The sequence below is a fragment of the Synchiropus splendidus genome, chromosome 4 (assembly GCF_027744825.2).
Source record: "Synchiropus splendidus isolate RoL2022-P1 chromosome 4, RoL_Sspl_1.0, whole genome shotgun sequence".
NCBI classification, from domain to species: Eukaryota; Metazoa; Chordata; class Actinopteri; order Syngnathiformes; family Callionymidae; genus Synchiropus; species Synchiropus splendidus.
In genome coordinates, this window is record NC_071337.1 from 15,962,567 (window position 1) to 15,984,917 (window position 22,351).

At 43.6% G+C, this 22,351-nt stretch overlaps 3 protein-coding genes across 5 annotated transcripts; 1 reads left to right on the forward strand and 2 right to left on the reverse strand.

Annotated features, from left to right (window-relative positions):
• Nucleotides 1-1,039: 1,039 nt before the first annotated feature.
• akr1b1.2 (aldo-keto reductase family 1, member B1 (aldose reductase), tandem duplicate 2) lies at nt 1,040-10,824 on the forward strand. 2 transcript variants are annotated; one of them, XR_008414344.1, is made up of 11 exons: nt 1,040-1,235; nt 1,967-2,134; nt 3,025-3,141; nt 3,318-3,395; nt 4,115-4,237; nt 4,494-4,600; nt 6,307-6,388; nt 6,451-6,534; nt 7,192-7,274; nt 7,334-9,424; nt 10,493-10,821. XR_008414344.1 is itself a non-coding variant. In XM_053861939.1 (10 exons), exons 1-10 carry the CDS (start codon nt 1,170-1,172, stop codon nt 7,374-7,376), a joined length of 951 nt encoding a protein of 316 aa, XP_053717914.1. In that variant the 5' UTR covers nt 1,040-1,169; the 3' UTR covers nt 7,377-10,824. The 2 variants fall into 2 exon arrangements, 1 of the variants encoding a protein (XP_053717914.1); XM_053861939.1 differs by having other exon boundaries at nt 7,334-10,824.
• LOC128756995 (aldo-keto reductase family 1 member B1-like) lies at nt 8,450-14,347 on the reverse strand. Its single transcript, XM_053861941.1, has 10 exons — nt 14,274-14,347; nt 13,293-13,457; nt 11,834-11,950; nt 11,696-11,773; nt 10,665-10,787; nt 10,490-10,596; nt 10,066-10,147; nt 9,320-9,403; nt 9,168-9,250; nt 8,450-8,823 (listed from the first exon to the last, which is right to left on the reverse strand). The coding sequence occupies exons 1-10, from the start codon at nt 14,337-14,339 to the stop codon at nt 8,781-8,783; spliced, it is 948 nt and encodes a 315-aa protein (XP_053717916.1). The 5' UTR covers nt 14,340-14,347; the 3' UTR covers nt 8,450-8,780.
• A 4,397-nt stretch (nt 14,348-18,744) lies between these two features.
• On the reverse strand, nt 18,745-22,321 carry LOC128756996 (dnaJ homolog subfamily B member 9-like). 2 transcript variants are annotated; one of them, XM_053861943.1, is made up of 4 exons: nt 22,233-22,251; nt 22,097-22,166; nt 20,620-20,852; nt 18,745-20,345 (listed from the first exon to the last, which is right to left on the reverse strand). In XM_053861943.1, exons 3-4 carry the CDS (start codon nt 20,834-20,836, stop codon nt 19,987-19,989), a joined length of 576 nt encoding a protein of 191 aa, XP_053717918.1. In that variant the 5' UTR covers nt 20,837-20,852; nt 22,097-22,166; nt 22,233-22,251; the 3' UTR covers nt 18,745-19,986. The 2 variants fall into 2 exon arrangements, with proteins under 2 accessions (XP_053717918.1, XP_053717917.1); XM_053861942.1 differs by lacking the exon at nt 22,097-22,166 and having other exon boundaries at nt 22,233-22,321.
• Nucleotides 22,322-22,351: the final 30 nt, after the last annotated feature.

The following is a 22,351-nucleotide window of genomic DNA, read 5'->3' on the forward strand; positions in this document are numbered from 1 at the left end:
GTTGTACTTGTACTCATCAAATATCATCGCTCATGACTCCACTACAGTGTTCCCTCGCTGCATTGTGTTACACTGTGCTTCAAGGTGCAACATATCTTGAAATGTTGGAAGTGGAATCTGTGGCAGTGATGTCATGTTTCTTCGGGGAACATGTGCTTATGAAATAAAATAACTCAATGCATCAACATTTAAAATGGTTGTTGTGGTATTATTTATTACTTGTCGGTGAGTACTCTATTTCATTAATAGAAAGTGATTCACATCACATCAATGTGCAATAAAAAAAAAAATCTATAAACCACTGAACAAGAACAAATTACTTACACACACGATTTTGTCCACCAACAGTCAGTAGTAAATACACAAATCACTTCAGTTAGTGTTGACACAGCGCGCCAATAAAGAGAAAAATGGCGACCCCACATCAACCAGCAATTGACTTGAAAAGTGGTTGGAAACAATACCGTTCTTCACACAGTCACACTTGTTTGTGTTTAGTGCTGCCGCCCTCAAGTGGTTCAACGATAGAATAACGCCTGATCTTTCAATCGCGGTAAATTGTTGAGTAAGTATTTACATTTTTAAGTAGTGATTTTTTTCTTTACTATTTCTTTACTATTTTTTCTTGTTTATTTCCACATTTGTTTCCCAATCATAGGAGTCCTAGCATTACAAAAACTTTACACAATTATCCCCTTTGACTAAATGTAATGACATTTATTTTCGACGTCCTTTAAAATAAAATTACTTTTAAAAAAATAGGTTAAAAAAAATATCAAAGGTGTTTCAGAACGGTCGGTAAAATGCAAAAAAAAAAAAAAAAAAGGGATTAATGGAACAAGGATGAGGCCATTTTGGATGAGTAATGTCTTAAAATCGTCTCGATTTCATTGATCCATCAATAAAACTGCTACTACCCGCCTTACAGTCATTGTTTATACTGTTTTTATTTTGAACTTTTCTTTTTTTCTGTTGTTTCCATCTATAGTTTTGCTCGGTCTGTGACCTTTCAAACATGGCGTCCTTAAACTCAGCACGCAGACATCACTAATCAATTACCAAACGACGCTCACTCTGAAGCAGCCGTTCCTGTCAGCTGAATTTTCCGCCGTTGGCTACAGCCTTTGCTTCATTTACGACCACACTTATTCGCCTGCTGTGATAAAACCATGGCAAAGACCGTGAAATTGTCGTCAGGTGCAGAGATGCCGATTGTTGGACTTGGTACATGGAAGGTGCGTGTTTGAACTTATTTGTGTATGTGTGTGTTCACTTACCTATGAAGTCGTCATGCTTCGGTGCTAGCGTAGTTTTTCCCCTTCATGATACTACATTTATGAAACATGAGACTATCAGCAGGTTTGCTAGCACTTGCTAAGTTTAGATGCAAACCACACGTTTGTTACGTATGTGACGTACAGAAGCTAGGAGTGAAAACCGAATTGGAAAAAGATAAACGTCTGACATGTTGTGTGAAAGTCTTGATAGTAACAATGTAACCAAGAAAATGTCATGTCACGTCTCCAGGTGGCAACCAACATTTGAATTCTGAAACATTTTCACTAAAATTACCAAGACAAATCTGTTCAAGAAGGTGGATTTGAGTTGAGCTTGTTTAACTGTTTATGTCTTGTGGTGAAACCTTGTGATTCTGTCAGTAATTGTCGTTTTGTGCTTCCTAATTTCAGTTATGACTAAAATGTCACATGCTTTGTGGTGAAACTTGTGGAGCCTTAAGACATACTAAAGATACCAAAGTGTAGTGTACCTCTTACAACACATAGTAGGACAGACAAATACATACACACTGGACACAGAGGTGTCTCATATCCTGCAACTTTGAGGGTTTCAAGCTGCTGCAGAAACCAGATGCCATTGTTTTCATAGTCCTTCACTTGCTGCTGGCCTTCATCATCTCCCTGATATCTGACAGTATCTGACTCATGTATCTGTTGGTGTTCTTCAGTCCCCTCCTGGCAAAGTGAAGGAAGCGGTAAAAGCCGCCATCTCAGCTGGTTACCGCCACATCGATGCTGCGTTTGTTTACCAGAACGAGGTGGAGGTTGGAGAAGGAGTTCGGGACATGATCGACGGTGGCGTGGTCAAGAGAGAAGAGATCTTCATCACCAGCAAGGTGAGATTGACCGCTGTGATGACAAGTCAATGGGCTGTCGTTCACAACACAATTACAGTGCACAAAAGACGCTTCTCTATTGTTGTGTGCATCGTCCTTCCTTGTGTTTCATCACTCTGAGGAAGTAGCAAGAGTGGAGAGGTAGCCAAGTGGTGTGTCTACACGGGATGAGAAACTGGATTTTACGCAGTTTAGAAGTATCCAAGTTCTGGTCAAACTGTGACACGAAGTAGTGAGACGACAAAGCACTTTCTGTGGATGTTAGATGGATAGATAGATCAACTTTATTCTTGCCACTGTGTGAAAATGTAACTTGTCACAGCAGCCGTAAATGAATGACATTAAATGTGTCTCTTCTGGCAAAAGGTCACTCTGAACTGACCACATCTAAATGTAAAAAGTTATGGAGAGTCTAAGACCGAGACTGAATTCCAATTCCGTCCTTAATCCTCCACCTCAAAAATGCTTGCTCCCTCAGAGTGCAAAGGCTGTCGTGGTAGGAGGTTAAGTTAAGGAGCGAGATTGAGGAACGTAGCTTCCTCAGTTTTGAGATTCGCTGGCACCTACTTGAGGATTGAGGAACACCCAGACTACCTAATATTGATGTGACCAATATATTTGCCATACTCTGTGGCTGAATTTATTCAGCCGAGTTTTGCCAAAAAAAGGCAGCATTCAGCTTCATAAATTCATAAATATTGATCTGAAATACTGCAACTGGAATGATGCAGTAGTTTGTTGTCCACAGTGGTTTGTTCTGCATTCAGTTTGGTCTTGGTCTCAACTGAATCTCGGTCCCTTCAATGTCTTGGTCTCAGATTAGGTGGTCTGGATCACAACACTGCCTGTAAAAGCACAGAGAAAATATTGTTTTACCTTCTCTTTTGCAGCTCTGGTGCACATTCCACGAGAAGTCCATGGTTAGGAAAGCATGTGAGAAAACCCTTGCTGACCTGAAGTTGGACTACCTTGATCTTTACCTGGTCCACTGGCCGATGGGCTTCAAGGTGAGTCTTTCAGTTATGCACTGATTTGTGACGTCTTCAAAATGACAAAGCTGCACCATTTTTTTAAGATGCTGCTTGTTTTTTATACGCAAGTTATATCTTTACTCCTTAAAATTGTACATCACAGGAAACTGGAATCCTCATTGGTCATCATTTTTCTCCACTTACTTTTACAGGCTGGAGATGCACTGTTTCCTCTGGACAACGCTGGAGACACTGTCAATGATGACACTGACTTCCTGGACACCTGGGAGGTAAAGCAGGAAGTGCAGTTTGGTGTCTACGTATAATAATTACCATTGCTAAATATATAACGCTGTAGTTCCTCTGATCAAGATGAACAGTTCTCGTTCACGCAGCCACAGTTAACTTCTTAACCTCAAACAGCATTTCATTCAGAAGTTCGCTAGCTATGTATTTGACCTGTCTTGAAAATGCAGGGACAGAACATTGACAGTGTAGCAAAGGTGGAGGATGCCAAAAGTTTGGCAATATTGTCATGTGACAGGTCAGCTGAAGAGTGCTGTGCCTGTCCCTCCTGCAGGCAACAATATTTGGCGTTTGTGTCGCACCAGCTTCACATCACACTCCCTCCAATGTTTCTCTCAATGAGTCTCTCTTGGCAGACTCTTTCCAAAACAACAAGGCGGAGTTGGCGCTGTAAAACACTCTGTGATTAAAAACCCCTGGTTGAAAGCACAGCACTAACCGACATGTGCCAGAAGGATATGTGTCGCCTTTTGTCGGCTGTGTTTCTCATGTCATTACTGAATTGGAAATGGAGTAAATCTCCACACGCACAGGACATTATTGTAGTTTTTCATTTGTGTGCACTGACTTTGGGGGGAAAAATGCTGAGTCGCCTTAATTTTCTGTAACATTTCCGAACACCCCTGATGTTGTAGATCGATGAATAGACAAGTGTGTGGTCATAGCGTTTTTTTCAGAAAGCTCTGCTCCATCTCCAAACCAGGCAATGGAAGAGCTGGTGGATGCCGGTCTGGTCAAAGCGGTTGGTGTGTCTAACTTCAACAAGGAGCAGCTGGAGCGAGTGCTGAACAAGCCGGGACTCAAACATAAACCGGTCAACAACCAGGTCTGACTCTCCCTCTTATATCGATGAGCTAAATGAGAACGGTTGTTGGCTCCCCACAGCCAGAATCTTGTTTTGCTTCTGCTCTTCTGTCTCTCGTCTGCTATCCTCTGACCTAATGGAGCACAGCAGCTCTCCCTCGGGCCACTGACCTTTTATGATCATTACAATCTGTCCGCATCAGTGTCACACAGCCCAAATCTTGTCCTCTTCCCCTGCTGGTGGAACATTTCACCGCAGCTTTGGTTTGTGCCCACAGGTGGAGTGCCATCCATACCTCACTCAAGAGCACCTGATCCAGTTCTGCCACTCTCAGGGCATCACTGTCACTGCTTACAGCCCACTGGGCTCCCCTGACAGACCCTGGTCAGTCACTCACCTTTTGCACTGTTCGCTATGTAACCTGTGCTTACTCTTGCACTTGAGCTGTTGTAGCATTTCGACTCAGACTGGCTTCCACTGTTGCTCTACATTCGTTCTGCCATGCCTCGTCAGTAACACATTACATTTTCACTGCATTTAAACATTATTCGTGGCTTAACTTCCTTTAGTAAATATATGACCAGAAGTTGATTATTATACTCCTGGAAAAAAAGCACAGAAAATCCTGTCATTTTTTGTTTTCCATACTTAACTCAAGATGTTCCCATGGAATGAACATTTGTTTTGTCGACCAGCTAATATGCAATGATCAAAACAGCGTCTTCCCAGAAGAGTATAAATAGAGGGAAAATGTTCTGGCCAGTCTCCTTTTCTGATCTTTATGGCCGAGAACAAGGAGCTCTGTGAAGATCTTGTTCATGCCATATCAAAGGTCATAACCATGCAGTATGATGTCCCGTGTCAACAGTCCAGAGCATCATCAACAAGTACAACAAGTTCAACACTGTTGAAAACCTCAGTGGACGTGGCAGGAGGCATATAGTGTTTTGCCAGATTTGCCAGGAAAATCTGTGGAGAGGTCAATAACAACCCCGGCACAACAACCAAGGCCCCAATTGAATCGCTTGACTAGGCAGTGACACAGGCATCACGCTCCACCATCAAACATCTTGAGATAACTCCAGATCAGGCCTGGCCAACCTGCGGCTCCTGAGCCGCATGCAGCTCTTTCCCTAGATTCACACTGCTCTTCACCAAATGAGCCACTAGCTCATTAGCTGGAATTTTGGTCAAGTTGCTGTTGAGATGGTTGTTTATAGAGGAAATAAGATGCAATGTGAGATGTGAGTCGCCAATGTGAGTCGCGGTCTGGAGACCGTCATCAGATCCACGATCAACACAATTTACATTACATTGTTCCCCACATTTCACTTTGTCATTCCCTATGCTAAATGTATGGCATGTGTTTCACATATCATTCATTGTTGATCGTCGTGAAGTCTGTTTAATTCAGTGGCGTGAAGATGAGACGCTCCAGTCTGCAGCGTCGCTCACACACACACACACACACACAGACCGGGGCCACATTATTGGTGGCATGAGCCACGTAAGAAAATACATAAGTAAAATAAATGGCACACACATTTCTATCTACACGATATTTCCAGGATGATCATGGTAAAAGGTTTGAATTAGAAGAATAAATGCGCAAGAGACACACGCTGGACGCAAACCAGCAACCTAGTGGCACGCAGGCATGCGCTTTAACTGCTGTACTGCCGCTGAGTCACGTGACCAGCTGTCCAGGTGAGCCTCACAGCCTTACATATTTGTAGGATGTGGCTCTTCGTAGCAACACAGTAAAACAATGTGGCTCTTAGCCTCTGACTGGTTGGCCACCCATGCTCCAGATAAATGAGATGTTTTTCTGAGATTTTGCCAGGGGGATGAATAATTCTGAACATGGGTGAAAATCAACTTTTGGCCTTATATTTACTTCACTGAAAGTAAAGTTCATCCACTGATGTGTGGGTTTGAGAAGACATAACATACACAGAAATTAATTATTTTCTAAATGAATCTAAACTGGAATGTTTCTTTTCATGGGGCATGAATCATTTTGCGGCAGAGTGTGTTTCAGTCGGCTACCGTCCTTGCTGTCATCAGTGCTGAAATGTTGTATGTTTCAGGGCTAAACCGGAAGACCCGTCTCTTTTGGACGAACCGGCCATCCAGGCCATTGCCCAGAACCACAAGAAGACCACAGCCCAGGTATTCCAGACCTCGATCAAGACTTGCACCTAACACTGCCCTGCTCACCAGTTTGCCTCCAGGTCCTGATCCGCTTTCATGTCCAGAGGAACATGATTGTGATACCCAAGTCCGTCACACCCCAGCGCATCCAAGAGAACTTTCAGGTAATGAATTGTAGACCTAAGGATGCGGCGTTTTCATGTCACGGTTATAGTGACCAAAATAATTACAGGTAGCATTGCTTTCGCAGTATTGTTGCAACGAGCTCAAATATAATAACCTAATAATATAATAAAAAAGTTTTAAATGCTCAGAGATCATTAAACAACATTTCATTCAGTACTAAAATAATGACAAGCTGGTGTGTAGAACTACACAAATGATGCAAAAGTATTTTCCCTACTGAACTAAATACTGAATAAATAAGGTACTGCTGGCTTTGCTTATAAAATATCACTTGAGAATAGCACAATCAAATGTAAACATATCTGCTGAGGTGGCAACTCCCAGCATCGCAGGGTGTGATGTTGCATGCGATGTCGTGACATTGCACTGGTTCATTCACTGTTTCAACAGTAGAGTTGTGAATAATGATGAAAGAAGAAACAGCAGGATTTTGCAGGGATGAATCCATGTCATTAGAAAAAGGACGGCAGGAAACGATCACCAATTCACAGATGTCAACAGAACAAACAAAATGCCTTTGAAATTGTATTTATTTGTGTTTTATTATTTTAAACAGTTGAGAGATCAAGACAAAATCCTTGACTTTTGAGTACTGTTTGAGCTAAATATTCACAGGTGTGTTTCAATTGTTTCAGGTTTTCGACTTCAATCTGACCGAGGATGAGATGAAGGCGATTCTGTCGTTCAACCGCAACTGGCGAGCCTGTCCCTGCTCCGCGTATGTGTGTGTTTTGTGGTGTGTAATGAGGGCATCACTAACACTTGTGGTCTTTGCAGGGCTCGCAAGCACAAGGACTATCCCTTTAAGGCCGAGCATTGACCCGAAAGAGCCGGCGGCTGCTGGAGCCTTCTCCATCAATGACTCGTGTCAGATGTCAGATTTTCTGACGGATGAAGTCATTTGTGGATTTCAGATCACATGTTGTCTCATGGTTGCTCACCATGACAGTGTGAAACATCTGGTATTTATGTGTAGAAAACTGATGATATGCGGTAAATGAATGACATTTCAATTGAAAAGAAAACATTGACTGGAAAAAGAAAAGTAATCTATCCACGCTAAACTTATCTTAAAATGCGTACATCTCTTGGCTAATCTAATTCAGACCCATTGTTTTTACTAAAACACTGGAAGGAATTTCTTTCTCACATGTTTGTAATCCCAGGCATTGGAAAAATGCAACAGCCCAAATTAAAAAGGCTAAAATATGATGAAATCACCAAAATGTTTAACATGAAAAATGAAATCGGGCATGATCTCTTACAGCTGCTTTGTTTTTTGTTTGGTTAATTTCTTGCTAGCTATTGCGCTAAACACTAGCTATTGTTGTTGTGATACTGACAATCCACTCATCTATCATAGTTACCTACTGCTGTTTGCTGAGCATGAAGTGAATTTCTAGTTTAAGACACTCAAGCTAATGTTAGCGAACATTTGAGATAGGCTCTTTAGCGTGTGCTCATTGTTTCCTAGTTGAATTTTCTTTTCAGTCAAACCGCTAAATGACGGTTGTCTTTCGTAGCTCAGTGAGGGTGAGAAAGTTTTACCTGCACTGAATATGTTCTCCTAGTTTTGTGAGTAAAACCTGCAACATTTCCTGGCACACTCCCTTGGACTGTCAAACATGTACACTTCCCTTTTTGTTACAGAGAATCTAATATTCTCGATGTTTACACAACCCGTACTGTTACATTTCATTTGCCAAGTACAAACAAATGAGCTCTGGTTTGGCGTTACTGGGTCAGAGACTGTGAAGGCGATGAGTCGGCACATTTGAAAAGAATCCCTTTGTTACTGAGGCGAAAAGCTAAATCAAATAAATGTGTGGAGCAGCAGAAATCTGTTATGTGTTTGCTAGTCAATGAAAAGGTGACACTCAGAATTGTGTTCATTTATACTGGCTTTATTGTCTTTCTTGTATTTGACCTCCAAACTAGTTTCTCTTGCGGTTCTACTGTGAGACTCTCCTGGACGACTCCTGGATCTTCAAGAGTGAGGGACCCAGCAGTGAAAATGCATCTCTTGCGTCATGGATGTCTGCTACTTCTTAACAAAAACTCAAAGGAGCAGAAGAGTCAGTGGTTCGGCTGCCATCTTTCATCCGTTGTCAGATATTCAAACATCCTGGTGGTTGAAGTGAACTGGCGTGACAGAAGAGTTGGAATGCTGAGGTGATTTTGAATCCTCTTCGTTGTTTCAGAATTGGCATCTGATAGTGCAGCCTCAGTATTCTGAATTGAAAGGGAAGTCTTTATGTTTGGATCCCCTGGAGAGCAGAAAGTGATAGTGAGACATGATGACCACTGACTTCTATGGCATAACTAGAACTTCAGTTTCATTGTCTTTCATTTAATGTAATTGAGGACCTGACATTCATCCTGGTCCCAGGTTTGCCGAAGACACACTTTTTTCCCCATCTAATAAGGTGGCTTTCTAGGTCTGTTGTGCACTGTTCTTTGAGATATTGTGGGTTTTAGTGTGAGCTCTATCTTTGTGTGAAGGCTAGGTATCATTCTTGTGTGTTTCTTAATGAAGCCCAATAGGTAACAAAGGTTCCCATTATGACCCTATCGGTCAGGTGGTTCTAATGTTCCGAACAAGTCAGCTCACCAGGTTACAGGGAATGCTCTCCAGTTCTTGTTCAGGCTCAGCAGGGTCTTCATCTCATCCTCAGTCAGGGAGAAGTCAAACACCTGGGACAGATGAGAAAACGTATAGATTTTGTCTCCACGCCGGCATGGTTCTGAAGAGGACTCGCTCACCTGGAAGTTCTCCTTGATCCGTTGTGGCTTTATGGACTTGACAATGGCGACAACGTTCCTCTGGATGTGGAACCTGATGAGAATCTGGAAGAGGTTAAGGATGTGGTGAGTTAGGAAGAGTGATCTGACCATTTGTGTAGTGAGACCAGTGGAGCGCAAGTTACTTTGGCCAAGTCTGTCAGGAGGATCCAAATTTTTTCTTTGTGTCATCAGACCTTAGCATTGCCAACAAAACCTCCAGTGGCAACCAGGTGGCACAGCCCGGCACTTTTTGCCGCATGATTCATGAACTTGGGTTTAGGCAGAGTTCATGACCCCTGACAAAGGCTACGCCCTGGGTTCACATTAGACTTCTAGGATGTTTTAAGACAATATTTTGATGCCAAAAAGACCTGCTGCCAGTGTCCATTCCATGAGCACCAGGTTGTAGACCTTCCTGGATCACTGTGGCACCTCCATTTGAGTGTTGCCTCCCTTTAGAGGACAGTGCAGGATAGGACTATACCAGGAAGCAGAACCAGTGGTACACGACCTGGTAGGTACGGATGGGTACAGTGGAAGGCCAAACTCCAAAAATATCCAAATAAAGTCTGAATGAGTTGAATGAATTGTGCTGAATTGGCAATGAACTATAACACTGGAAATTCAAGGGTCCAAATGTTTGAATTTGGTAGCACTGGTTAGAAATAGTGATGATAAAAACACAATTCAAGCCATAGAGTAGATAAGTAAAGTAGACACAACACCTGTGCGGATGTCTTGTTGTACTTCTCGGCAAGGGCTCTGACTTCTGCTTCCTCAAACAAGGTGGGCTCTTCATCTGAGGCCCTGCAGAGTGATACAGAACCAAGTGGTGAAAAACAATGTTGGAGTCAATTTCACTTGCCTGACTAGGAAGCAAATGAAGGCACTGGTGCCCTGAAAACACCTATCAGAGGGTGGAAACTGAGGAAGAGCCGTTGGCGTCAATGGAATTCTGGCGTGTACACTTATATTACTTGTGTAATACTGCAGGGCTTTGACAGCATCTGTTGAGTCTGGTGTCAAAAGATTGTGCATATAGAAAAGGAAGTCTATTTGGTTCAGAGGCTCCAGGCGTGACCTTCGCTTCATCAAGCAAGGTCGCCACTTTTACACACACTTCCTTGTGTGCAGCGTCTGTCGTCTCACCAGGGTCGGCCAGGTGATCCCAAGGCACCATAGGCCACAACAGAGATGCCTTTGGAGTGGCAGTACTTGATCAGCATCTCCTGGCTCAGGTAGGCGTGGCTCTCGATCTGCATGGATTTAAAGTTAGATATAGGCTGTTTTTTTTAATATTCCGCCTGTCATCCTTTCCTCTGACCTGGTTGACGACCGGCTTGTACTTGAGACCAGGCTTGTTGAGGATCGCTTCGATCTGCTCGCTGTTGAAGTTAGAGAGGCCAATGTCCCGGACCAGTCCGGCATCTACCAGCTCCTCCATGGCCTGTGCATCCAAACACACAGTAAGCATCAGTGAAGTGACTGACGTCCCTAAGAATTGGGACAACTCTTTATGACGTCACACATAAATATAACATGTCACTGGCTGCCACTGTTTTGTTTCCTGCGTATCGAGTGTTGGAGACGTTTTGGAAATGCTCGCTCCAGCGTTTTTGCAACCTTAGTGATAATCTCACTTGGTTTGGTGAACCAACGGAGAAGAAATGGGCAGCCGAAGCCAGCTTTGCCGCTATGTTGCGGTGTTATAGATATGACGACGTTAACATGTTAACAACTGTTGTTTGTTAAGAAGAAATAAAAACATACACTTGAACATACATGTTGTATTCTTCATGTTGTTGGACATGGTAGCCCATTTGCGTCGCTAATGTGTGATACGAGAGAAAGTAAACAGAAGAGTAGTCCTCTACTAAAATGTCCCCGTTGTCCTGTCCAACATTGTCTTTAAATAAAGTACTTTTGTATCCTGGAAATGAAGATCCAGAGATGAAGAGGCTGCTCTCTCTGGGAGTGAGCAGGATGATGATAGGATGAGAGGGACAGCACATGTGCTCAGGTGTTTTGGAGACCAAGTCAGAGAGGCTAGATGGAGATGGTTTGGACATGTACAGAGGAGAGAGAGCCAGTACATTGGTAGGAAGATGTTGAGGTTGGAACTGCCAGGCAGAAGGTGGAGAGGAAGGCCACAGAGGAGATTGATGGAGGTGGTGAAGGAGGACATGAGGTTTATAGATTTGAGAGAAGAGGAATCAGAGGACAGGGTGAGATGGAAAGGTGATCCGCCGTTGGGACACACTACACTTACTCATGATCGAGTGTCAAGGTCAGAAACAAGTGTTAGGGTGAGAAATGGGACACAGCCTGAGACTAAAGATGGGCGTTCAGCCCTACCTCCCACGTGTCCAGGAAGTCGCAGCCGTCTGAAATAATCTTTCCTTCCTCGTCAAGAGGGAAGAGCTCATCTCCAGGCTGTAATGAGAAACGTGTTGTAGTGGAGGTTTGCAGTTGATGGCTGAGTCATTTGTGAACCTTCATGCCCATGGGGAAGTGCATCAGGTAGAGGTCCAGATACTCCAGTCCCAGGTCGCTCAGACTCTTCTCGCAAGACTTCCTCACCAGAGAGGGAAGGTGGCAAGTGCTCCACAACTGAAAGAACATGACACAACCATTACTCTGCAGGTTGAACGACGTTGTCATGCAAGGGAGCCAACAGCGTGGCATGTGGGTAGCGTGACAAGTCCACTTGCAAATGTCAATGTCGCACGTCATGGGGCTGACAATGTGTGGACTGACCCCGCCATTCTTAAGCTGAACCCTCCTCACATGACTTCAGTCAGCTGCTGGCCTTTGACCTCTGCTGTAAATAATGTATTTGAAATCCGGGCTGATCAGTTATGCAATTTCGCAGTGTGTTGTGGGTCGCAGTCGCTATTTCAAGGTTCTCTACATATAAGCATTGTCGAAAGCTGCTCTACGAGAGGCGAAAAAAAACGGGTGGTTCTCCATCTGGTTAATGGACTGAGTTTTTACAATGAATTTTGGAATGCTTTAAGAGCCCATGGACAGACCAACATTGGGTAGGTGCAAGACCTTGTTAAAAAAAATATAATAATAAAAAACTTTGTAGAAGCTGCTCTATTTGAACCAGAAGTCCTCATGTATAGTAGAATCATCTATTGTAATGACTGAGGGAGATAACAGTCAGTCAGTCAGTCAGTCAGTCAGTCAGTCAGTCAGTCAGTAAAAATGGTATTATGCTCCAAGGAGTGGTCGCTGTGTGTTGTGGATGCACCTGTTTTCACTGGTCCCTTTGCTGCTGCCTGTTTCCTGCTGGTCCCTCTTTCAGAGCCCCGGTAACAAGTGGATAGTGACGTTTGTGAGGGAGAGCTCAGTTAACCGGGCCATCACTCAACAACAGTTTGAATATGTAAAAGAATGCTGATGGTGTGAGGTTGACCAAAGAGAACGGGTAGGAAGAGAGTTGATAAACTTCATGAATGTAGAACTTGGTCCAGTTTCTGCTGGTCCAATTGGATTTACAATGGCTAATCCAATTGAACCTTGGTCGCAGTCTGGGACTCGGTCTGGGACTTTACTCTGTCTCGCTCCCTCAGGATTCTGATCTTGTCTCGGTCCTGGTATGCTTTAGTCTTAGGCTTGACTCGGGTCAGGTGGTGTCAGCTTCGAGACCAGTGATTTCCTATTGTTTTCTTCTTAAGCGATTAGTCTGCGTGACAGGGCTGACTGACATAAGCTCAATGGGCGTGAGGGCGTGACATACTGCAGCACACTCATCGCACCAGACATGTCAAACTTAGTATTGTTAACAATTTCATAGCTTGTCTCACTCCCATTTATCTGAAGTGAGAGACGGACATTAAATCAGAGAGCAAGAGAAGCACGGACGAGAGTCACATCTGGATGTCGGAGTGTGAGACGTAGGCATCAGGAGAGCTCAGATCAGAGTTGACACCATGAGAATCGTCACCTTGCTGACGACAAACAGCTCCTCCCGTTTCACCACTCCTTTCTGGATCATGGCCTGAACTCCTTCGCCAATCTCCTTCTCATTTTGGTAAACGTAGGCGGAGTCGATGTGCCGATACCCAAGACTGATGGCCTCTTGCACAGCCTCGGTGACATTGTCCTCTGCCTGTTCAACAAGACCACAGGTGGTTACGTTTCCTTGATGGAGTCAGCACTTTAACACCAGCCAAATGGTCACTGACGCCCTGTGAGGCATCGCCTTCCAGGAAACACCAGAGGAAACAGCAAGCTCTTCTGTGACTTTGACTTGACTTTGACTATTGTTGTGTCTGGTATTACCCTGTTGCACTTACCACCTGATGCAGCCGCCAGTTCCAGTCCCTGTCTGGGAACTGAACTTTTGCCGTCAATCATTTTTAACTCACTAAATTGTTGACAAAGATCAGACCCAGCATGGCCGAGGAGCCAAGCAGAAGTTCCCGCTGGGTCGTCCGGAACGTTTCAGTGACGTTTCCGTTTCAGTGAAATTCTGTATGTTCGCCTGTGTTGGACTTTTTAGTAATAATACTACTCCAACTGTGAAAACCAGTTCCACACTCATCGTAGTTTTAAGACAGTGAGTGTTGCTGCACTAGTACAACTAACACTACTACAACACTACAGTCTGTGCGCAGCCCTTCACCATCATCACAATTCCCACTGCCTTTATACCTTACTAAAGGTGCTTTGAAATACACAGTGCGTTATGATCACCATTACTGCAGTATTACTAGATTAGGACATTGGCGATAAATACTTCATGTAGTAGTACAACTAGAGGTTTAAACTAATAACTAATTACAGTAGTAATATCAATAAGACTGCTAGTACCCTCTTCCAACAATGTGCACTATTACTAGTTACTACAGTACAGTACTTCATTTTTCAAAGATAAAAGTTCCTGCTCTGCAATCTAGAGGTGAAGAGTGAAAAGGAGTCTTACCCTCCAGGTGCCCAAACCCACAATGGGCATCTTCGCTCCACTGGTGAGGAGTACGGATGCAACCATGGTGCTGTTCTCTGTGTTCGAGTGAAGAACCGATGAGCTGCAGCAGCTTTAAGTACCGCAGTGGAGTGCTGGAGGTGGAGTTAAGTGTGTGTCTGTGTGTGTGTGTATACTTGTATGGCTGTCCTTGTGGAGACTAATTTGTGGATGCACACATACTTGTGGAGACAGTTTTTCAATTACAAGCCTCAGGACTGAGGATTCATATAAGATGTTATAAAAGCAGCTTTTGAAAGAGAAGTTTTTTTTAATGAACCGTTAATTTTGTAGACAAATATCGAATAAATCCATATAAATACTACTACTATCACTGGGAGAGTTATTACTCATTTAATCACCCTGACAAAAACAAATGCAGTGTAAGAAATACACAGAGACTCTCCACAGTTTGACGTAACATTGTACTGTTCGTGTTAGTTACGTTTCTGATTTTGACATAATTTTATGAAAGCAGCTTTTCACAGATTTTCAATGACAAACACTAAATTATGGAATTTCCTGGCACCTGCCTGAAGCAGGCTGATCGGCCATCGTCTTCCCTTGTGACAGTCAGGAGAAAGACCCTGAAGCTGTGACCTAGAAAGAATTAATTTGAAGTAACAATGAGTCAAGGGAGCCGTTGTCACTGGGGGTTGGAGATGGTCATGCAGCCGCGTAATCCGGCAGAAGCCATACAGGGATATGACAAACACGCAACACTCTGACATCACTATGACATCAACTACATCCCCAAGCTATTATCACAGGTGGCGCTAGTGAGTGATAATCCAGGATCTTCAAACAGGAGCAAACAGAGGATCAGCTGCTGCCCCAATGAAGCCACCAACTCGTCATGAGTTGGTACGGTTCTTAGCGGGTCACGTTACGGTTGTTTCGGACTACCAGTTGGAAATTGACCCACAGGTCGCCATGGGTCACCAAACTGTTCCGGAAAGTGTCGCACTGGTTGCAGTTTTTCGTTCCAAACAGTCAAAGACAGAAAGTTTAAGCTGTCAAATGTCAGCTGATTTTACGCCATCCCATGCACAAGTGAACACTTCAGGGGTCAACAATGTGGCGCCTGCAGGCCTTAAAAAAAAAATCATACAATGATCATCCTTCTTGTCACATCATTGGTAATTATTGTGAAGAACCTGCCAAAGTAACGCAACAGTATGGACTGTGAGGCGTTTGAATCTCAGGGATTTATGTGTTTATTCATTGACACACACATGCACACCCACACTCCTAGTTGCACCCCCATTGTTAACTCGACACTTATATTTGTGTGTATGTATGTTTGTGTTGTTGTTTGTGTTTGTTATAGTTGTTCATGTTGTTTTAGTTATTTATCTTGTATTGCTAAAACAAGAATTCTGAAAGTTCCTGAGCTAGCAAGTACAGAGAGACACTGCTGGTCATGTTTAGAGTCAGAAATGGACAGTCGACAGCACTGTTTTTTAACCAGTGGCACACATTATTTATTTAAACCTGATGTGCCTCTAACTTGATCACACACTCCTTCACGAAAGAACAATGGAGTGCTACTTGACGGACCCACAATGCCAAAGACAGTCTGCAACTGTGACGCGACGTCTCACTTCAAAACTTTACTGACACTCGTAGACCATCAAAGTTTAAAAGTGGACTAAAAACTAAACGTAGAACCAAATAAATCCAAAATAGCCGAGTGTCAGTAGCTACAATTTTTCATAAATTAAAAGGGATTTTCCACACGACGTTCGACTGAGCACAATTGGGCTATGGCTGAGGTTCCTTTATTGGTGTGACTCAGGATTTTTTCCAGTGAACAAAGTGTGTCGTGGCTTAAAAGTCATTGTCATGTAACTTGTCATGTAACATGTTTACAATGTGTTAGAGGAGATTGAAATAAACATTCATTCATTCAAAACGTACCATCCATTATATACATTTCATTGTTTCCGAAGTGTGTTCTAAACCTTCAGGTGACACAGTGGCCTTGGTTAAAAAAAGGTCAGCAACTTCTGATTTTGATCCCGTCTCCAGTAGTCCAAATGGACCATCAGAACACTCAAAAACCAGCTTCACTGGCCCAAACCCCTGTGGAGAACACCTGTAAATGGGTTCCAGGATCAGACTCAATAGACCAGCGACTGTTTTCAGAAATGTGGAGCAAAGGTCTCAGATAGAAATTGTGTAAGAGTCTTTTTAGGAGGCTGAACCGAGACCCAGCATGATCAGAGGCAAACAATGCACCTATTTACCATCTGAAATCAGAGCACGCAGAGACATCTTGAGTGATCTGTGGATTCTTTCACACCTTCCATTGGCCTGTGGGTGGTACACACGTAGTGTGGTGTACCTGCGCCCCGAAAAAACCCTGCTCGAATTGACCACAGCTCCCACAAAGACTGGGAGACCCTGTTAGATGTGATCTCCCAAAATGTGCAACTGAGGAAGAAAAAATGGTAAGGCAAAATCTGCTGAAGATGTGGAGGGCAGAGGAACTGCTTCTGACCCGACAGTCCTACCGCTGTTGTGAAAAAGAGAAGATGTTACATGACAAGTTACATGACAATGGTTATTTGAATCTGCACCTGGTGTCCACCCCTGAATATTGCACCCCTCAACTTCCCCATAGAGGCCAAGGCCGACTATCACAGAACTCACCAATTGAACGGATGACTTCACTCCAAGACGTGAGAGTGAGATGTGAGAGGTGAATAGCAGTAAAAACTTTAGGGCACCAGGCTATGGGAACCTGTTAAGGGCCCTGGGCAAACCAGGCCACGAAACAGACAGTTAGTCATACAGATGGATTTGGTAGCAACATGTCAAATGACAGCCATGAACACGGCCCAGTAGGAAGCTGGTAAGCATAACTGAGTTTTGTCACCTGAAAGCTGCCACGCACATACCAATAACTGGGATGTTTTTGTCCCAATTTTGCACCGTCCTGACCAAGGATGATAAACACCCGATTATCATAAGGGAATCCTTTTGTCAGCGGGGTGTTAAAGGTGAATTTACCCCCGAAATGTTGAAATATTTACGACCAAAAATCATTGTGTGTAGGAAGAGTCAACCGGGATTGTCCTTCATTTTATCATGCTTGATCTCAGGAAATGTCTGGCTGGGTGGATGAGCTTCTCGGCTAGAAATGAGTGAAACATGGGAAGTGTGGTGTGTGAGCATGTCTCATTGGCGTGAGTATCACTTCACTTGAAAGATGGCGTCATAAACAATAATCAGAATTCCGATGACAATATCACAGTTGTGAATGTAAGAGTTGTGAAAACTCATGTCTTAGATAAGTAGATGGCGATGAATTGAGGTTCACTTCTATTCCAAGTATTAAGGTGACTATTCATGGACATTATAGTAAAGTTGTCAGATGTGTTCTCTGGAAAATTGTTACATAAGTGTGACAGGGCACTTTCTCTTCTTCACTGAAAGCCTGATGGTGGAAACCTCTGCGCTGTGATACCTAGTATTTATGAGCTGAGCAAAACTGATTATGTCTAATTCGACTGTCATTTTTCTGAGGACTTGTCCACATGCTTGTCAACCCTTTCATACCCTAACATAGTGATCCAGACTGACTGTATGGAGGTAAGTAGGTTGGAGAAAGTCAGCCATCAAGGGTGTCATAGTCATCAAGATATAGTACACAAACACCATGTGGGATTACGTAACAAAGAGACTATCAGCCTGAGAGTTTTACAAGTGTGGAATCAGATGACGTAGTTATGCCTGCAAGATGTTACATAGCCGCCATGAGCCATCCACCTTTTGGCATCATGTGAAACAGGGTGGCCGTCAGACTGTCGAGCTGCTGACTGTGCCCAAATGCTTTGTAGTGGCCAACTCTACCGGCCCAATAGCCACTGTGCAAAAACAGAGGTCTGTCGGAATGCAGTGTTCCACGCATCCTGCTGGCAACCAGGAGTCACAGGTAAACTTTATTCTTCACTTTGAAAAAAGCAACGGTGCGAGCCACACAACCAAACCAACAGTGTTGGATGACTTGTCAAGTTTGCATGCCTACCACAACAGAAACAGTCGAACGTCATTCCTTGCGTCACAATGTGGGTCATGTTTGTTTCTGCTGTGTATTGTGCGTGTTAACGCTCATCTTGTCTGTACATCTTGTGTATATTTTTAATGTGTGTTCTCTACGCTCATGTTCTTTGTCTCTTCTGGGTTGTTGTGACACAGTACAGCGAGTGTGTGCTTGGTGCACCAACTGTCTTTGTGTTAGTGCGAGCCAGGGTTTTGTGATGCAGTCACTGATGGCAACTTCATAGACACAGTCCTTCATTTGATATCCCTCTGTAGCATCTCCTCTGGACCCACCTCCACATGTCACAGACTTGGCAGAAGGTTGCTGGAAACCTCCATAATGTGATGCCTAGTACACATGAGCTGAGAAAAACTGAGTGCATCTTTAATACTTTATTACAATTGTAATCTTTGCACATCTGATATAAATATTGATGAAAGGATGTAGTTATATTCATATATATCTATATTTGAATTCATTCACAAGTCAAACAACACGGAAAGTGCGAACATGAAAACCCAGCAGCTAAGCTCACACATCGATCAGTAAGTCAGATGATCAGCTGGTCATATTTCTGACGACTTGCTTGTCAACCCTTTTTCCTCAGGTTAGCACGGTGGTCCACACCTAATCCAATTATCTTGACTTCCTCTGGGATCATGGAGATCATCTCAGTTCATGGATCTCATGGACATTTTGAGTTAATCCGACATATTCTCAGTGAATCGGATACGTGTTGTGATTTGGGATTTCAAATGACATTTCAAATTAACGTCAGACTTGGTTCAGTGTTGGATTATAATAATTCTGGTTTGTAAATGTACAACTGGATTCAGTCGAAATGTCACTTATCCTCATCCCAACGTCCATCTAAAGTGAATGAAGTACTCGGTTAGCATGGCCGCCCAGGGAACTTGCTATGGTTGCTATGATTACAACATAACACGGTTCCATAATCCATTTCCCAGTCATTAAGGAACAATGATGCAGTCTGATGAACAATAAAATATTGACTAATTCGAATGATTGAGTTTTAGATGAGCACTTCACCGTGTTACTCCAAGCCGTCAGAATGTCACCCCAGTCTGATCAACATCAGTTATTGCTGTGTGTGAAGCTGTAGCTGCTGACATTTAACACTATTCTTATAAGAGGCAAAGTGAACAGCAAAATATTGCACGTTGGCCGCATCGATTTCATGCTTAGCTTGCTAAAGTGATCGACGACGGATGTTTGTTCTTAAATTAGACAAAATGGAATCTGTCGAGAGATTAGCCACAAGAGGTAACAGTTGATGATGAACTCCCTTCACAATAAAAAAATATCATTCTTAATGCAATGTCTGCTTAGTGCCAACCTGAGAGTCTGTGTTACAGGGTTGGACCGAAACTGTAATTAGACTTATTAAGTATTGCTTAAATAACCTGCACACTGGCAGCCATTACAGTGGACAGTGTTCGTGAGACTCAATGTCTCAACACACCTGGCCACACGCATCATCCACAGTCAGCAATCTTCACACACACAAATTCAGTATCAGTTCAGGAACTAAGTTTCAAAACCGATTAGCTTCTGTTTGCAACTCCACGTCGTAAAACCTGTTATCGTCCCGGCAGACATCACCTATCAGGAGCAGTCAACAAAGGTGTTCACCATGTTCCCGCGCCGCTGCGTCACTGTCCTGCAGTGGCGCTCCGCACCAGCAAATGTTGTCCTGGAGTGTGGCGCGTTAAAGGACGTGAACAGCTTGTCCAGGTCATCATACATGTCTCCGAACATTCTTTGCTGTGAACCTCTCCTCCGGCCACCCTTGGCCTCCCGGTGGGCGTGGTGACCAGGCCACTGAGCAAACGGGTCCCTGAAGACGTCATCGAAGTTGAAGGACTGGAAGAACTGCTTGAAGTTGTGGTCACTTGTTGGCAAAGGCTGTCGGTCCAACCTGTCGTAGTTTTGCCGCCTCTCGTCATCCGACAGGGTTTCATATGCTAGTGGACAAAAAGATGTTGTTAGTCGCCACGTCAAATATTTATCACCTCTTTGGCGTTTTGGCTGTCAGACAAGAGCCGGTTGATTCAAAGAGCTATTAAAGTGGTTTCAGTCGTGACCACACCTTGGTGTGTTTTAGCCCCAGTCTTGTTGTCTGCATTTTTTTTTCAATATCGGACCAATAACCAATTATCCCTCATCCCAGCGTAAAGGAAATGGGCGGCATCACAACTATTATTACACTTTTACCACAGAATTATCCTGGACTCTCACCCTCAGCTATCTGTCGGAACTTCCTCTCGGCTCCTGGGCTCTTGTTCCGGTCCGGGTGGTACTTGAGGGCCAGCTGGTGGAACGCCCTCTGGATCTGGCGCTTAGTGGCGTCCCTGGTGACTCCCAGCACGTCGTAGTAGTCGCCGTCCGCCAGCACCAACTCGGTGTAGAGCAGGATGTGAGCCACAAGCAGCAGAACGATCAGTGTCGCCGCCATGACGCCGATTACTGCTCTAAGAGAGGAACCAGACGGTCAATGATCAGATGATTTTGATAACTGGACCTCCAGCACTGTAAATACAACAGAAGGCTTCACACGTCTGAGGAGGTCGCAAATCTACACGAGTGAAGCACATAGTTATTTTGGCTGTTTTGGTCCTCAGTTGCATCTGTGCCAAAATAAATAAATAAATCAACCAAACACACCACGTCATACACACAAGCAATGACACAAACTCAGAATAAGTAGAGGAAGTGCTAGGGTGGACGTACACACCCTATTGGTGCTCATACACCAGCCCTGCAAAAAAAAAGTACCCCCTCTGGAGCCCATTTTTTTTACCTTTCATTCTTAAAAAAAGATGTATTTTGATATTGGACTGTCGACTGGCTGTTTATAAAACACTACATAGCCTAGTTATTTGAATTGACATTTAAAACTGGCTCAGGGTGTAAGGCATTACAGTCTAATGCCCGACACAAACTGGCAACCTTATGTTCCACAGGGATATGCGACCGCAACTTCACTTGCAAGGGTGATCTAAAGTTTGAAGTTTGCTAATGTCAGTGACAAACCAACCAAGCAACAACAACAATAATCATATTTGTTTGCGACGGGTGCCCTTTTTTTATTTTGGACTTGAGCACCAGCCTCTCAAAATGTGCATGTTCCTGGCCCCACATTTGGGACCAGGTTTGGATCACGTGTGCGGATCACTTAGTCATCTAGTCCCTGTTTAGACAACTGACACTAGGCCCCGTGTGGGTGGTCAAGTGTGAGGAAACACCAGAAGAGGATTAAGATTTTAAAAAGTTCTACCATGAAAAAAATTAAATAATAAAATAGAAAGTCATAGACAATGCAGATAAAATAAGGGGCATGCGAGCAGATAAAAAAAACATTCATAAAAGGGAAGGTGATGACCATGTTAAGGACAGGCGTTAATAAATAGTTGACCTGTTTCTACTATACTATTATTTCAACTACTATGTCAACAACAAAAATAAGAACCCTTCTTCACCCAAATCTTTGAATGTCTATTGTGACGTTTAGTTCGACATTAGTAACTAAACACAAGTGTCTCCGGTGTCACTAGCACATCAATATATACAGTACATGTAGCGCTGCTTTAGATTTACTCGTCAGTTATTCTGCTGTTTGCAGACAGTGGCAATGCTTTCGTTCTTCTTTTATTTATGAGCGACTCTATTTTAATGACAAGAGACAGAATCTGAAATGTCAAACAGTGGCGCTCACCGAAGCGCCAGAGTTCGACGTCCTCCTCGACAGCAACAGGCAGTTTCACACCTCTTTCCTCTACCTCACGCTTTAAACGAACAATAAAGTCATTACACTAATGTCACTTTGGGGAGAGTCGGTAGTTGGACCTTACCTGGAGCCGGACAGCTGCACCGCCGCGGGGACCTTCAAGCTCCAGCTGACGGCGGCTTGTTGACGACTCGCATTCCTGAGCGCTTTCACCACGACTCGCAACGCCATTGGTCCGTTTCT